General features: G+C 42.1%; 1 protein-coding gene across 2 annotated transcripts in view; it reads right to left on the bottom strand.

Annotated features, from left to right (window-relative positions):
* Positions 1–16,294, bottom strand: part of MED13L (mediator complex subunit 13L) — a 304,666-nt gene that overhangs the window by 30,272 nt on the left and 258,100 nt on the right. The window contains exons 10-16 of one of the 2 annotated variants that reach the window (XM_030335708.1): positions 15,233–15,961; positions 14,176–14,401; positions 13,071–13,176; positions 12,639–12,763; positions 9,161–9,260; positions 3,101–3,318; positions 2,585–2,790 (exon numbers count right to left, since the gene is read on the bottom strand). In XM_030335708.1, the coding sequence (XP_030191568.1) occupies positions 2,585–2,790; positions 3,101–3,318; positions 9,161–9,260; positions 12,639–12,763; positions 13,071–13,176; positions 14,176–14,401; positions 15,233–15,961 (1,710 nt within the window). Of the gene's footprint in view, positions 1–2,584; positions 2,791–3,100; positions 3,322–9,160; positions 9,261–12,638; positions 12,764–13,070; positions 13,177–14,175; positions 14,402–15,232; positions 15,962–16,294 lie in introns of both variants that reach the window. The other variant, XM_030335707.1, reaches the window with a different exon arrangement.

The following is a 16,294-nucleotide window of genomic DNA, read 5'->3' as shown; positions in this document are numbered from 1 at the left end:
TATGCCTCAACTACCAGCCTAAAAAAATCTACATCAAGCACTATAAGGAAATTATAAATCTGAGGCACAGTGGTATCTCTGAGAACAGATAAAAAAATGACCCAGAAACCTTGATTAGCAATCACTGCTATCTCAGAGACCAAAATAATAAGTGCGTAATAAAGATCTTTACCCTAATTGGACTCCTTTCACATCTTCCTGTTTGACAAAACCCTATGAATTACTATGCAGTTCAGATCAGAAAAGGAACTATGGCTCCTAACGGAAAACCCAAATAATGGAATTGCTCCCTAGGTAGTAAGAATGGTTTAGCTTGCACAGTAACCTGATTTTTCCCCATTTGATAAAAATGAGTTGAGGACCAACACTGTGCTAGATGCCAGGTATTCAACAGTAAAAAGGCAGAAGAAAAGTCAGCTCACAGCCAGTAAGACAGGCGTCAAGCAAGGAAGCACCAGCGTGCTGAGTGTGGCAAAGGGGTGGCCAGGGTGAGGGAGGCCCCAGCAGAAGGAATTCACACAGTCTAGAACTTTGCTGGCCAATAAGGCTGCCGCTAGCCCTACGTGCTAAAGTTTAAGTCAACTTAGATAACACCAAAAGTTCAGTCTTGGTCTCAACTGGCCACATTTCAAGAGGCATACAGCTACGACACCGGGGCAGGGGCGGCCATTCTGGAAGGTGTGCCGATACTTCATCGAACGAAGTTCCTAACAGTGCCAGCTAAGGATATCAAGGATCTTTGGGATGGCTACTGGCAGACTGAACAGAATAAGCAGTGATCTAAATCACTTATTTTTTAACCGACCATACAGCAACGGGTTGCGTTTCACGTTTTTGAGGAGCCTCTGTGTGTAGGAGATTAAACTGTCCACCGGGTCCCTGGAGCTGCTGCACTGCTGAGAAGGGCATGGCAACGAGTACGGGCCAATGGGCTCCACTGTACTGCACCAGGCCCTATTTAAATAAGACTGAGTCCAGGGGCGCCTGGGTGGCGCAGTCGGTTAAGCGTCCGACTTCAGCCAGGTCACGATCTCACGGTCTGTGAGTTCGAGCCCCGCGTCAGGCTCTGGGCTGATGGCTCGGAGCCTGGAGCCTGTTTCCGATTCTGTGTCTCCCTCTCTCTCTGCCCCTCCCCCGTTCATGCTCTGTCTCTGTCCCAAAAATAAATAAAAACGTTGAAAAAAAAAAATTAAAAAAAAAAAAATAAAAAATAAATAAATAAATAAGACCGAGTCCAGCCGGAGCACGGCAGCAGGAGACCAGCCAGGGGGGTCACCACCAGGGGCCTTTCGAGCACACTCTTTCACACTGCTGGTGAGTCGTCATTGCCACAATACTTCCCCAACCATTAGTTGCCGGAGCCTTTTGAGAATCTTGTGTGGGAAGGCGGGATTATATCATTTTAAAGAAGGGGAGACTCCGATCAGATGGTCATTTAAGGTCACAGACAGGAGGAAACAAAAAAGGGAGGAGCAGGAACGGAGTCCTATGTCAGCACAGCGGTACCTTCCCAAGTCTGGGTTCTTTTATCCCACACCTGCGTCGCGGTTTTTCAATCCCCTACTGACTTCGCACACGTGAGCATAAAGCCCGTTTGGGACACTAACGTTGGTTTCATCAAGATGGTTTTATCTGATGTCACGAATGGAGCCCACAGACTGGATCTGGAATTTGTCTTCTTGTCTTACTGGTTCCTAAAACGTAACTCTGAACTAATTAGCACCGTTTGTAAAAAGGAAATGTATGTAAACATGCAGATCTCCAGGCTCCCACATCCTTGTGTGAACTATGTGCTGTCACCGCACGGCAAACAGTCACTTCCAAAGAGGCCCTCTCTCAGCGGGTCCATCCTGGACCCTGCCCGTCCCTGCCATCCCGCTGGGGGACACTGACCATTGGTGCTGTCAAGTCGTTTGCTTTCCCCAGTCCACGTTGTCCGTACACTGCTTGCCTGGTCCTGACAGAAACTTGAGTTTGTGGCCTTCTATTTTATAGCATGTATTTTATTAAGAAATTATGAATCATAGGGGAAACGGACTCTGCGTTGTTGATGTAAGTACTGTTTTTTGACAGGGTGAAAAGTGCCCAAGCTACCGTAAATCCAGCCTCTTCCTTCCTCTTCTCCTACCACCTCTGTTGCTGCTTTCTTATGACGTGGGGTCAGCATCAGAGAAAGTCTCCATGTTATCACTTCATTTTAAAGTGCCTTCAGTAAACACACTTGGAGTCATCAAGTCACAAACCAAGTACTTACCAATACTATCCCCAAAATGGTAGTATTTTTAAATAAGTAATATATCCTAAGCTCCAATCTAGTGTTTGATTCGTGGTAGACAGTGATTTGATATGGAATGAGCACGAACACCGTGGTTCTCTATACAAATAACCTTAATTTATCTGTGTACGCGAAATTTGGTTCAGAAGACATGTACGCTTTCGATACAAAATAATGTGCGCAAAAACACAAATGGCCAAGAAAGGAAAGTTTTAAACGGTATGTGATGTCATCACTGTAGATAAATATTTAGTTAAGCTCAAAACCCATTCACATGGCCAGTAGCTCGATGCAGATCCCGGCACGTACTTGTAACCGTCTCTACTGAAAATGGCTGCAGGCGGCATGGGCAGCTGTTCAATTTTGGGAGGCACCGCCCACGAAGGCCGAAACAGACAGGCATCAGGTATCTTCAGAGGTAGCAGGCACTGGCTCGGCAACATCTTCAGTGGAGCAAACATGGAGGAACCCACGAAAGGTTGAAAAGTTGGAACTTTGTGCACGTATGAAAAGTCCTGTGATAACAAGAGGGGGCCAGTGATAATGTCAGTGAACGACTCAGGACACCACAACAGCAACAACAATCACTGGAATTCAGCACTTCTCTCATTTCGTCAGCAGAACATGCTAATGCCAAAATTATAAGTTGATCAAGACACTATAATTTATATACAACACAATGTACCTCACGATCCACTGCGAGGATTCCTAGGAACTTAGGTATGTATGGCATATAGATAATACTATCTTGAAGATGCATATGAATCTGCTTAAAAACTGCCCTGCCCTGCCCTGCCCTGGTAAGATTAATATACCGGCAATTACCTTTACTTCCTCTGGCTTGGGACTTCCTAATCCATCTTCTACTTCCATTTTGAATTCAGTGAGCTGTGTTGAAACCATACTGACCATAGGGCTCTCCATCATGCCTAATGCTGTCACTGTCTCTGAACTGATTCCATCTTTATAATTCATCACAGGAGAAAATGCAGGGTGCTGTTCCAAAGAAGGAGGGGTGGGAAACATCCTTTGCAAGTCTGCAACTGCTAAGGAAGGAAGGGAGGGAGGGAGGGAGGGAGGGAGGGAGGGAGGGAGGGAGGGAGAGAGGGAGAGAGAGAGAGAGAGAGAGAGAGAGAGAGAGAAGAAAAAACAGTAATATTTTAACAGGCAGGACTTCTAAAACATCCCAGTTCATAGGCAGGCACCCTACTTGCATCAGAAATAATGCTAATTGAATGGTTGTATCAGTTACACCATAGAATATTAATAATGGAAGTTTCTAAGAATAAGGTCATCACCGGAAAACTATCCTTTCTGGAACTTTACCACTATCCCCCTGATGGTTTATGATTTGATTTCACGTTAATTAAGTGGACAAAGTCTACATAACATACATTTTTCTTCTAACAAATGATTGCCTGAAAAGCATAAGGAGAGGAAATAAGTAGAAGCTGAAAGAAATCTGACGGAATAACTTTATTAAAAGTTCTAGCTCTGCTTACGAATATGTATGGAATATTTCAGAATTATATAAAAATGTCATCTAGCAAATTTTACACGGAAAATCCATCAGGCACTTATACTACAAAAAATAAAAATTTAGAGCTGGAAGGGTGGTTTAGATGTAGTAAAATCACTTAGCTAGCTTGAAAAATCCACCACACTCACTGCTCTTTGGGGAAATGGTTCCACAATCTCTTTCCATATTGACATTAAAATGAAACTTCACAGTTAGGTTTAATAATCCTACTTAGACTCAAAAGATTTATTAAAAATCAACTGGTAAAAAAAAAAGTATATTTTAAGAAATACTTAGAGAACAGTGACTCTCAATCCTTTTTTTTTTAATTTTTTTTTCAACGTTTATTTATTTTCGGGACAGAGAGAGACAGAGCATGAACAGGGGAGGGGCAGAGAGAGAGGGAGACACAGAATCGGAAACAGGCTCCAGGCTCTGAGCCATCAGCCCAGAGCCCGACGCGGGGCTCGAACTCGCGGACCGCGAGATCGTGACCTGGCTGAAGTCGGACGCTTAACCGACTGCGCCACCCAGGCGCCCCTCTCAATCCTTTTTTTAAAAAGCATTTTCATATACCTGAGGTTGGCCACCATCATGAACAGTGGCTCATTAAGGCAATGACTGACTCTTCAAAGCTGAGGCGAATATAATGCAATGCCAGTTGTGGTTGTGAAATTTGGCCACTAGGGGGTGTCCTGTACAGCAAATTTATTTACAAATTTGGAGCCATGAATTTAAATCACTGTTTTGGAAAGCTATCTGATGTCCCAATTTCCCATCACATTGCTCTTTCTAGCAACGTAAACATTTACAAGACTTTTTTTTTTTTAAATTTTTTTTTTTCAACGTTTTTATTTATTTTTGGGACAGACAGAGACAGAGCATGAACGGGGGAGGGGCAGAGAGAGAGGGAGACACAGAATGGGAAACAGGCTCCAGGCTCCGAGCCATCAGCCCAGAGCCTGACGCGGGGCTCGAACTCACGGACCGTGAGATCGTGACCTGGCTGAAGTCGGACGCTTAACCGACTGCGCCACCCAGGCGCCCCAAGACTTTTTAAAAAACTTTTTAAGTTTATTTATTTATTGAGAGAGAGAGAGAGAGACAGAGAAAGCAGGGGAGGTGCAGAGAGAAAAAGAGAGAGAGAATCTCAAGCAGGCGCCACACTGTCAAGGGCAGAGCCTGACGTGGGGCTTGAACTCACGAACTGTGAGATCATGACCTGAGCCGAAACCAAGAGTAGGACGTTTAACCAACGGAGCCGCCCAGGTGCCCAAGTAGCTTCAACATGTGAAGAGGCAAACGGTAACCACTGAACAGACTAAGAGAGGACTTCTGGAGTAACTACATCGTGCTCTGCCCCACGCTAGAGAGTCTGAGGCAGAGCTGCGTGGCGGCAGCACTGGGAACGCTTCCGCAGTCCAGGCGCTCACAGCTCAGCACTGCTATGGTCAGGTCAGGTCACCTCCGCCCTCAGGGCCTCCGATCCTTCACCTACTTGGCTGGACTAAATGTGTGATTCTCACCAGGCTTGCCGGCTTTCCTCTGTTTGTGGAGGGCGGGGGCGGGGGGGAAGCCTCTGCCATGTGGAGGCAGAAGAATGGTGAGAACTTCTGTACCAGATGATCTTTACCATGTTTCCCAGTTAAACAACTATATAATCCTGAATAAGGCTTTAGGTGCTCCTCTATAAAACAAGGGAAGGAAGAGGCCAACGGACAGGATTTCAGGTCCCAACTTTGACTCTCATCATTTATTTCCACTTCTATATCCTATAATAGGATTCTGTGTAAGATTTCATTATACAAAATGGTACCTGCTGCTGCCAATTAAGAAAAAAAGAGAGAAAAGAGGAAAAACTAACGCCCCCCCCCCCCCCCCCCGGGAGATCTTCAAGACACCTTCTTGCTAGGACAGTATTTTACCCTTAAGGAATCTGACAATTCATGGAACTAGGGATACAAGCCAAGCCAGAAAATCCCAGAGAAACAGTGGAGTCTGAGAAGGAAACATGATCTTCAAATGTAGCAGCCACCAGATCAATAGTTTTCCTTGAAACAAGACTGAAGACTTTAACACTAAGTTAGGTTACACTTGAAGTACATCCATCACCTTTATCTTTTAGTCCCTACTCCTTTTCCCAAGCCAAAGAGCAAACTACTGATTTAAAACAAAATTAACGTTTCTGTATAACATTTTACACTCTAAGTCTGCTTCACAAAAGTTTCAAACTCCTACTATAGATCTTATTTGGAAAATAAACTGTACAAATTCTCCTTGTGTTAAAATGACAACGAACTTAAAGCCTTTCCTTCACATACAGGTGTTCTGGCTATGCATGACATTTTACCAAGAATTATTTCATTAAATTAGTGTCTAAATTTTCTCTAGGAAATGTACTAAAGGCGTTTCCCACTTGGGGATCCTCAAATTCTTTGATGCTACCTAACAAAGCTGCATATGTCAATTTTCAACACCTCAGGAACCGTGACATTTTTTATCAAAAGTAAAAAAAGAACACACACAAGAAAGTATGGAAAATGAGATTCCACTTGCCAGAGATTCACTTTAAAAAGTGGCCTTCAGCATTCTTATTATCAAATCTGTATTTTTTTAAGATTTTATTTTTAAGTAATCTCTACACCTAACATGGGAGTCTCAACTCACAACTCTGAGATCAAGAGTCACACACTCCAGGGGCACCTGGGTGGCTCAGTCAGACGAGCATCCGACTTCGGCTCAGGTCATGATCTCACGGTTCGTGGGTTTGAGCCCCGTGTCGGGCTCTGTGCTGACAGCTAGGAGCCTGGAGCCTGCTTCGGATTCTGTGTCTCATTCTCTCTCTGCCTCTCCCCCACTTGTGCTCTCTCTCTCTCAAAAATAAATAAATGTAAAAAAAAAAATTTAAAAAGAGTCACACACTCCACTGACTGAGCCAGCCAGGAGCCCCATTGTCAGATATTCTTAAGGAAGACTCATGGCCTCTCTAGCTTCAAGTTCCTCATCTGCAAAATGGTAATCATATCTACCTTCCTATTTTTTTTTGGTATACATTAAATAACATAACGTATGCATGGAAGTCAACACTTTGCCACATAACACCGAAACATTCAATAAGTGATGAAGTGAGTAATAATTAGTCCGCCATGCCCATTTTCTTTTGACTGCAAAAAGATGAAAATGCTGTTAAGTTACAAGGAATTTCTGAAAAGATATGACCCTAAACAACGTTTGAGATGAAAAAACAAACTGCACTCGACATGGATGAGACAGAAAGATGACAGAAACCAGAGAAACACTCTGGTCCTCCAAAAAGAAAGGCTCCTCCATGGCTTGCCTCTTGGATTTTCCCTCTAAAAATGTTAAAGCAAGAGCAGGAACAGCTACCAGAATGGACTGGAGATGAGGTGTGTTATTGTATGTATTGGTATAACATTACCTTAACACAGACTTGGTGCTAAACCAAACCTAGTTATTACTGTGTGCTGCTCTCTTCATTATTATGTTATGACATATACAAATGAGTAACTGTGGACCTATTCCGTCCAAGACCGTATCCACTGCCGCATATGGCTCTAGAGCACGCAAACCAGGTGCTGTCCAAACTGAGACGCGCTGTGCGTATAAAATATACACCAGGTTCTAGAGAGTTAGTTTAAAAAGGGAATATAAAACCCCTCAATATTTTTAATACTGATTACATGTAAAAATGACACTATTTTGGTTACACTAAGTTATATAAACATATTATTTAAATTAATTTTACATGGTTCTTTTTGTGTTCTTTAATGCAACTACTAGAAAATTTAAAATTGCTATGTGGCTCTCAATTCACACTGTATTTCTATTAGATTGGATGGTGCTGCTCTACACACTAAATTTTATAATATGTCTGTCTTCCACCTCCATGTACAATAAAGATGAGAACTTCTTGCCATGCTATTTCACTGTCATGTTGCGGGAGGAGATATTGCGTATATGTCCATTTCCACACATTTCCTCACACATACTTCGTGCACTTCAAAAGATCCCATTCACTCTTATATAGATGTATTATCCTAATGCTAATATTTTTGCTATATTGCAAATTAATTAATTTTTATAACCTGTACTTTAATATAAAATTTTGAGTAGCTTCTTTTTGAAACAATTATTTTCTGAATAAAAATGAGAGAGAGAAGAAAGTATACCATATACTTTCCTGAGCAATGACACTTCCTAGCAGAGTGGTTTCTGAATGCAATATTTTGAGTCCAATAATCTTGGACAAGTCATCAGACATTTTAACATTTAACATCGCTACATTATCACTTAATGTCAAAAAGGGCAGAGGATTAGCTGGTTCAAGACAAGGGAAAAAATTCATTCATCTGACCTATTCCATAGGTATCTATCTTAATATTGTTTCTTTTAATCTGTGAATTCCATGTTTGCAAAATTCTGCAGTGCAGAGTAATAAAAAAAGAAAAATGTTTAATTAAAAAAAACTACAGCGACTGGCTGGCTACCATTATTCATTTTCATACATGTCATGCTTGAGAAAGCTTTGCATATTTTAAAAAGCTATGGATCTCCTAAAGCTGTCAAAATCCAATCTCTGTATACTTCACACTTCTACATTTGAGTAAATCAGCACACATTTATAGGTTCATAAAACTTTTTGACTCATCCCTATGACATAGTGGTTTTTCCCCTCAATTTGTTCTCATTACCAGCTGAAGTTAATGAGAAGGTATTAAAGAATGATTTGCAATGGAATTATGTTTCTGCTTCAGAGTATCCACATAAGCTACCCTGACTTTCTTTTCTCTCGTAGAATAATGTAGCTTCCTAGGGTGAAGAATAATTGGGGGGGGGGGTCGGGGGGGGGGAAGAAGTTCCTCCTCTTGTCATCAAACATAATAAAGTAGTTGATCTCAAAAGGAAACACAAAAAGCTCAGTATGAATTAGGAAAAGGACCATCGAAAACAAATGTTCATCATTCTTGTGTAAATTAAATTTACGAAAATTGAAACATCTTACACTCTTATAGTGGAATATCATTCTAAAAATCATTGCGTAGCATTTATTCTACTGGGAAAAAGGCTATTAGAGAAACAAACCTAAAACATGTTTTTCCACATTTTAAACCACAAAAGTTAATTCTTAATTTGAAAACAAGAGCAAAAGGAATTCAAACGAAGATGGTGTCTTAGCTGCCTGCCATTGAAGGAATTCTAACTTGTACAAGTTTTCACTTGCAGTTAATATTCCGTTAAAAGAAAAGAGGCAGGGAGAGGGGAGTCTCAGATAAGGCACCAGTGAGTATGAGAACACTCTGTGTAAGTTGTAAATAGCACGGCAAAGCTCAATTTCCTTTTCTTACTTGGTGGGTACGGAACAGCAGCTCTTCCGTCCTTCCCAAGAGGCCGGTCTTCTGCCCCAACTGCAGGCATTTTGGATGAGCGCAGCGCAGGTGATGCAGCCTAAGGAAAGATTATTATTATTAAAACAGGGCAACACACGTGTATACAAGTAGAGCCGCAACTACTTGTTTTTCTTTTTTTTGGATTTTTTTAAATGTTTGTTTATTTTTGGGAGACAGAGAGACAGAGTGCAAGTGGGGGAGGGGCAGACAGCAGGGAAGACACAGAATCCGAAGCAGGGTCCAGGCTCCAAGCCGCCAGGACAGAGCCCGACGCAGGGCTCGAACGCCTGAAGTGCGGGATCATGACCTGGGCTGAAGTCAGACGCTCAACCGACTGAACCACCCAGGCGCCCCATTAGTCAACTATTTCTTAACATGTGCCTACTGATATTCTGGAATGAAGGAAAGATGCTTCCTTACACAGGATTTACCAAGCGAACTTCTGGTAATACCAGCAGACAGTGAAGCAAAGGAGAAGGCTACAAGCTTATCAAGAATGAAAACCAGGGTGACTAAGTCTCTGCACAGATCTTGTAAGGGCAGATTGCACCAGCAAAGCAGAACTTGCAAACCTTAAGCAAATCTTCCTCCCAGGTGATTAGAGAAGTGGTTTCAGGGACACAATAATTAAATTAGGGTGGTGCCTCCAAGTAGTAATTAATTATCAGTCTGGTTTTCCTTCTGTTTGGAAGCAGGCAGTTAAAAGAAGTGACCTCAAGTCCTCCCAAAGTACTACGCTTTCATTTTTCACCACACACACACGCACACACACACAAGCGCACATACACACGCACACACGAACATGTATCTTCTACTCCTATTCCCACATTTACTATTCTTCTTCATAAAAAATAACCATATCATATAAAATTACTGAAATATGCAGAGGAAATTTTCTTTGTTATTCAAAATAAATTAAGTCTTTTAATAGGCAAGATTATCTTTAAGAACTCAAACAAATTGGTGACCAAAAGAAAAAAGATTCTCACAAACAGAAAGCCTTTATGTGTAGTTATTCAATGACACAGAGTTGAAGTGTGAAATTAAACTCAAAGACATCTGAGATGAAACGTGGACAACAGCCACATAATGCCAGTTATCAGTAAGACAAATTAGCAAAAACGGTTCTAAGGTGAATGATTCTCTTGATTAAATGCCAGGCTGGAAATCAGAGTGAACAAACATTTCGGAGAAATGAAAATTAGATTAAAAATGTCCAACCCTCCATCATACATTAACGTTCCTAAAACTATATTAAAAAAAAAAAAAAAGTAAATGTATCTTCATTTAGTCCAACAGGAATACATGATTTATACAGAGAGTATAAGCGCCGGGGCTCGGACACCAACAGGAATCACTAGGGATGTGGTGTGAACAGTCCCCAGCTGCTCTGTAATGCTTGCTTTTTCCCTTTTCTTACTTCTTTCTACTTCTCTTTAACTCCTTTTCATACTTCCTCCCCACCATCACTACCGAAGCATCTGACCAAACCCTAAGGACCATCAAAACCAATCCCAGACAATACCCAGCTTTAGGGCGACAGTCACGTTCCAAATGGCTCTCCAATGCCCAGATCTACCACAAGGAAACATGTCATTTCTCGTACTAATGTTTTTCTCCTTGCCGTGTCCTTTTCCTTCATGCAGCCACTGCCTGAATTTAGGTCCTTGTGTTTTAATCCAACGAAAGTTACCCAACAGTACCCCTGCTTTCTGTGTAAGAGACTGATGGAAGCCAGCTCAGGTCCACACTCAGCAGCCTTCACAGAGGAACATATTACAGGCCGAGTTCAAAGTCCAAAGCCATAAGGATGGTCAAAAACCTTCTTAACCCTGTCAATCTTTACCCACCAGTCAGAGAGCAGACCAGTGGTCTGTTCTTTATCCCCCCAACCCCAAGCTAGTTCGTTCTTGTTGCTTAATCAAGGCTCATTCCAGGCTCGAACTGATGTCTCTCCCCTCTATCTCAATAACCCTGTCTTTCCACATCTCAAGTCAAATCCATTCTTGGAGGCCATTATGATATCACCTTCTAAGTACTTACATTACTAATAGTGTATAATATCAGTTAATCAGATACATTTTATTTTACAGTGAGAACAGGCTTTAGAATTCTGATTCCTACTTAAAGTTTAAGCTTTAACTTAAACACTGTTTGCCTGTCACTTCGTACTTGAACACCCAGCATCTTTAGACGCAAGTCAATTACTACACTCTCAGTAATAAGTACGCACACGTGTGTGTGTGTGTGTGTGTGTGTGTGTGTGTGTGTGTGTATTTTTGAAGTATATGTTTACATTTATTTACAAGCTATTTCTCCTAAGGTCTATGAGTATCTCAAGTATAAGGGTGGTAATATTTGTAACCTCGTGTACATGTCACAACAGAACTGATCATCAATTGATTAACAAATATATGGGAAAAGGGCAGAAGGGAAGGAAGGTAAATACATAAGTGATAGAAAAATAAACTTACTTCTCTGAAGAGAGGGCCTATCTTACTCATTTCTAGGCCCCCCAGAAATTATAGGTACTTCTATTTGCCCAAAAGTACAGAGGTGGTTAGGAGGATGAGGACACAAACTTCCTGACTCAGTTCAGCTGTTCACCCAGGAATTTTAAATTTTATCTGTCACTTTAACCACATCATACCTGGTATTATTTAACTTCTTTGTACGTAAATCCTACTTCCCCACTACGGTGTCATAACCTTAAAAAGTATGCATCATACTTGTCTTATCTCTCAAAATGTAGACTACTTTCTGACTGATGAGATGAATAAAACGTTATGGGCATTATCTTTAAAATCTGAGCTAAAGGGTCTACATAATACACTTCTACTAGTCTCATGATAGTTAGAAGGATTTAAAAATTAACTGTGAAAGGAGCAGCTGGGTGGCTCAGTCAGCTAAGCATCAACTTCTTGGTTTCGGCTCAGGTTACGATCTCGTGGTTTGTGAGTTCGAGCCCCATGTCGGGTTCCGTGCTGACAGCACAGAGCCTGCTGGGGATTCTCTCCCTCTCTGCCCCTCTCGCACTCGCTTTTTGTTTCTCTCAAAATAAATAAATAAAACCTAAAAGAAAAAAAAGCGCTCAGTCTTTAAAAAAAATGTTTTTAAACTAAATGTGAAGATTTTTGTGCTCGCTTTGGCAGCACATATACTGAATGTGAAAGATTTTAATATTTACAACAGGAATAACACTAATAATAAAAAAACAAAAACACCAACCATCAACAAACAGAACCCAAGGCGTGTTAGAGACGACACGAGCCGCTTTTAGAATCCTTTCAAGGTACACCAACGTTTTTGAAGAGGATTCTGAACCTGAAACAGGGCCCCCAAATTCAGCAGACCAAACAGTAAGGAGGAACTCCAACAGCGACACACATCCTCCCATTTCGGGAAGTTTCTGCTTGTGGAGCCATGGCAGACTCACCCCAAGTTCGTCGTCATCGGAATTATCAAAGATGTTGTCTAGGTCGTGCAGGGAAGGTGCCAGATCTGTCACCTGGGTAAGGCTACTGGAGCCGGCTCTGCCAGCAGCACTGTCCTGCCGGACATCTGCAGGGAAGGAGGCGAAGACCCAGAATGAACAACTTCACCGAGAGAGGACCGAGGAGAGGACATGGGTCTCAACGAGCAGACCTGCCTGTGAATTTTTTCCCTAGGTTTTCAGTTAAATTTAGAGACAATTATTTCCAAATATGTTTATCAGTTTTGAAAGTAACTGAAAAACAAACAATGAAAAATTCAAGATGAGATCAAATTATTGGTATTACAGTAAAAATATAATTCTATATTGAGAAGCATCTCCCTTGCATTTTACTTTAGCAACAATCCAAGTGAGGCAAATAATCATTGTACACACCTGTTTTAGTAGCAGAACTGAAAATAGACATGGCATTTTTCCCATCAGGCACCGGCGTGGAATGACCTGGTGTAGTGACATCCTTGGTACCAAATCCATCCTCTGACTGTATAATAAATTCAGCCAAACAAAACACATGAACACCAACCCAAAGTGTGGAATATGAGGGAGAACACAAAGAATTAGAGGGGAGAATGGAACTTGTTATGAGCACAAGTATGATAAACCATGGTCTATGCAACCAAGGGAAATAAAAGATCGGTCCTTTTCCCTGAATTTAAACAGAACCCAAAACTCCCACACTTTCCCTCCAATCCTATGGCATATTCTAGTCAATCTGGGTTTTATGGCTAATCAGTACTGGTGGCATTTGACTACAGTCCTGCCGTGGTGTTAAAAGCTGCCTTTAATAACATTTTAGATGCTGAATTGCGGTTCGAGCTTTCTGGACCCAGACAGATCTCTGTAAAGGAATCCTGGAAGCATTTTCCGGAACGGTACTGGCTTCTTAATTGTCCTATTTCCTCTACTCTCAAGAATACCTCTTTAAATGGCCCAGTATTTTGGAATGCTATAAAATTTAAGGCTAAAGACAGCACACACCCCAGTACTCGTTTTTATGACAATGAAACCAGTAAAAGTAATACCGACATAAGCCAGGAGGTAGTGTTGGTATTAATTCAGACACATATATAAAGCACTTGGTATGGTAGACATACCAAGCACTCAATAAACAAGAGACACTGTCATCAGCCTATTTTTTCTTCACATTTTGGGTGTTTTGGAATAATAATTAAAAAGAAGGGAGCAGGGAGCATAGGCCAACCAGAATTAGCGTATGAGAGGAAGCATGCACTGTACAAGCTACAGCCTGGAAAATATGAGGCTTCATTTATGCTCAGCGGACTCTTAAACAAAGGTGAGCCATGACATAAAAAGGAACAATACGCTGTTCAATACAATAGTACCAAGAGCATGAATATGGGGACAGAGCAATCAGGCAAGACTATCTCAAACATTCTGCCTCAGAAGTTTTCCCACACACGTTGTACTGACAGAGATCAAAACCCACACCATGCTGGACACCCTCTATGTTAAATGGTACCTTATTCTTTTTCAGGGAATCTTTCTCTGCCCCTTGTTTGCATTTCTTGTTTGCCGTAAAGATGTATTTTATGTCGCCATCCTCAAAGGTGTATGGATCATTGACTTCTCCCAAACTGTCTCCAGGTTGCTGAGACAGAGGCAATGGGTCAAGGAAGTGGAGTGGCTGCATCTGGGGCTGCTTTTCTTGCCAGATTTTAAACCGTTTGTTAGGTTGTGCTAAGAGTCTAAAAGGGAAAACAAACAATGATTTAAGCAAGCTAAAGTAAAAAGATTGATGTTTAAAAAAAAACAAAGCATGTATGATTTAAAGCATTTGCAAAGCTTAAATGAAACTTAGAAAACTTATCTCTATAAAGAAGTTCTTTTAGAGAGTACGTTCACAAATAAAACTTAGTAGGTCTTTGTGAGGAGTAGACGCTTTTGTCTCTGATTCCATGGATTCCGGTTAAGAGCACAGATGGGCTTTAAGAACAGACTGTCTAGGTTCAAGTTCAATCTACGCCAGTGACTAACTGCATGACCCTCGCTTCTTTCTCAGCTATGAAATAAAGTAGTAATATGGTGGTGGTGAAGTGTAACTGAGATGGTCTGTGTAAACTGTGAAGAATAATGGGGCAGCTCAAAAGCACCATAAATAGTATTATTACTAGATGCAGGATATACACTTGAATGCACCCGAAGCCCTCCTTAAAAGTGCCAACATATAAAGGTGGCACTGACCACAATACGGAAAGTCTCACCAAGCTACATTCTGTGACTAACGAACAGCAGGCCAAAAATAAATCCGTACTAATGCACTAAATGCCATAATGAAACCTTTATATGCCAACATGTTTAAACAATGACACGTGTGTGCATGTGTGTGAAGCCTCAAGAAGGACAAAGCACTCGACTTTGAAACACTTTCCAAATGCAGAGTCTCGAATGGTGAAGAAAAGCCTCTTTCATTTGGCTCTGGAGGGACAGAATGGAGACGTGAGGAGGGTAGCCCTGATCCTCGAGACCCTAGGCCTCGGTCGGCAGGCGATCGGGTGGGTGGGACAGAGTCTCCTCACCTTTGCAGCGCGGTGCTCTCTGAGTTTACCTCCATTTTGGCATCACACCTCTCGCCCTGGAGCTCTGGAGGCCGGAACTCAGCATCGTCAACGGGCGGGAGACGGTAGCTGTTCCACGACTTGTCTGACGACTCCGGGTTCGAGGGCCTAATCCCACAATATAAGGCTGTCTCGCTGACCTCTGCCATCAGAGGCAGTCTTTGGCCTACGAGGACAGTTCTGTCATCCAGAGTTGACAACTGCTGGAGTTCTAGCCCGTTTCCATAGAGGGCTGGGTTCACAGGGACAGATGGCGGGTCCAAACTCTCCGTTTCCTGACCTCGTGGCTGAGGGCTGAGTGTTGGCGGCAGAGGGGAAATAGGGGAATGAGGTGAATCCATAGGATTCAGATTCATTTGCTTGCTTGTATTTCTGGAAGGCACGGCCATTTGTTTATCATACTTCCTACTGCTAGACACCTCTAGGGAGGAGTCGATCCCTGCCAACCCTAGCTTCTGTCCTGGTGTATCTTGCTCCACACAGAACTCATCAGCCACAGACGGCCTGTGGTGAAATGGTATCAAGGGTCTCTTCTGCAACTTGTCTCCCTTTTCTGGTCTTTCTGTCGTTTTGTGCTTGGAAGCAGGAGGTGGTAAAGATGAAGATGATGATGGTCCTGCACCGAACCCTGGCTGAGATGCTGCGGGAGGTCGACTGGGTCCTACTGCACAACGTTTTAGAAGTTTATGCCTGAAATGAGAATTAAAATAAGGTTAAGAAACGCACACCTGAGAACCGCACTCTTCTGGAAGTATGACATCCCTGCACCATTATGACATTACAAAAGAGATGCCTCTGAGAAGGCTGTACCTTCTAAGCACACACTGGCTGCACTAACACACGGAACAGGTCTCCAGGCTCATTATTTTTATAATGACAAAAACTGCAACACACTCTGACAGAGAGTAGTGAACCGATCGCATACAATCCAGCAGGTAAGAGACGGACTTAATGTCGCTAGCGCGTACCAAAAGACGGATTTGCAAAATTCCCAAATCTTTCAAATTTGGTAAGGGACTCAGA

The sequence above is a fragment of the Lynx canadensis genome, chromosome D3, assembly GCF_007474595.2.
Source record: "Lynx canadensis isolate LIC74 chromosome D3, mLynCan4.pri.v2, whole genome shotgun sequence".
In the NCBI taxonomy this organism is placed as follows: domain Eukaryota; kingdom Metazoa; phylum Chordata; class Mammalia; order Carnivora; family Felidae; genus Lynx; species Lynx canadensis.
This window is presented reverse-complemented; position numbering and strand designations above follow the sequence as displayed.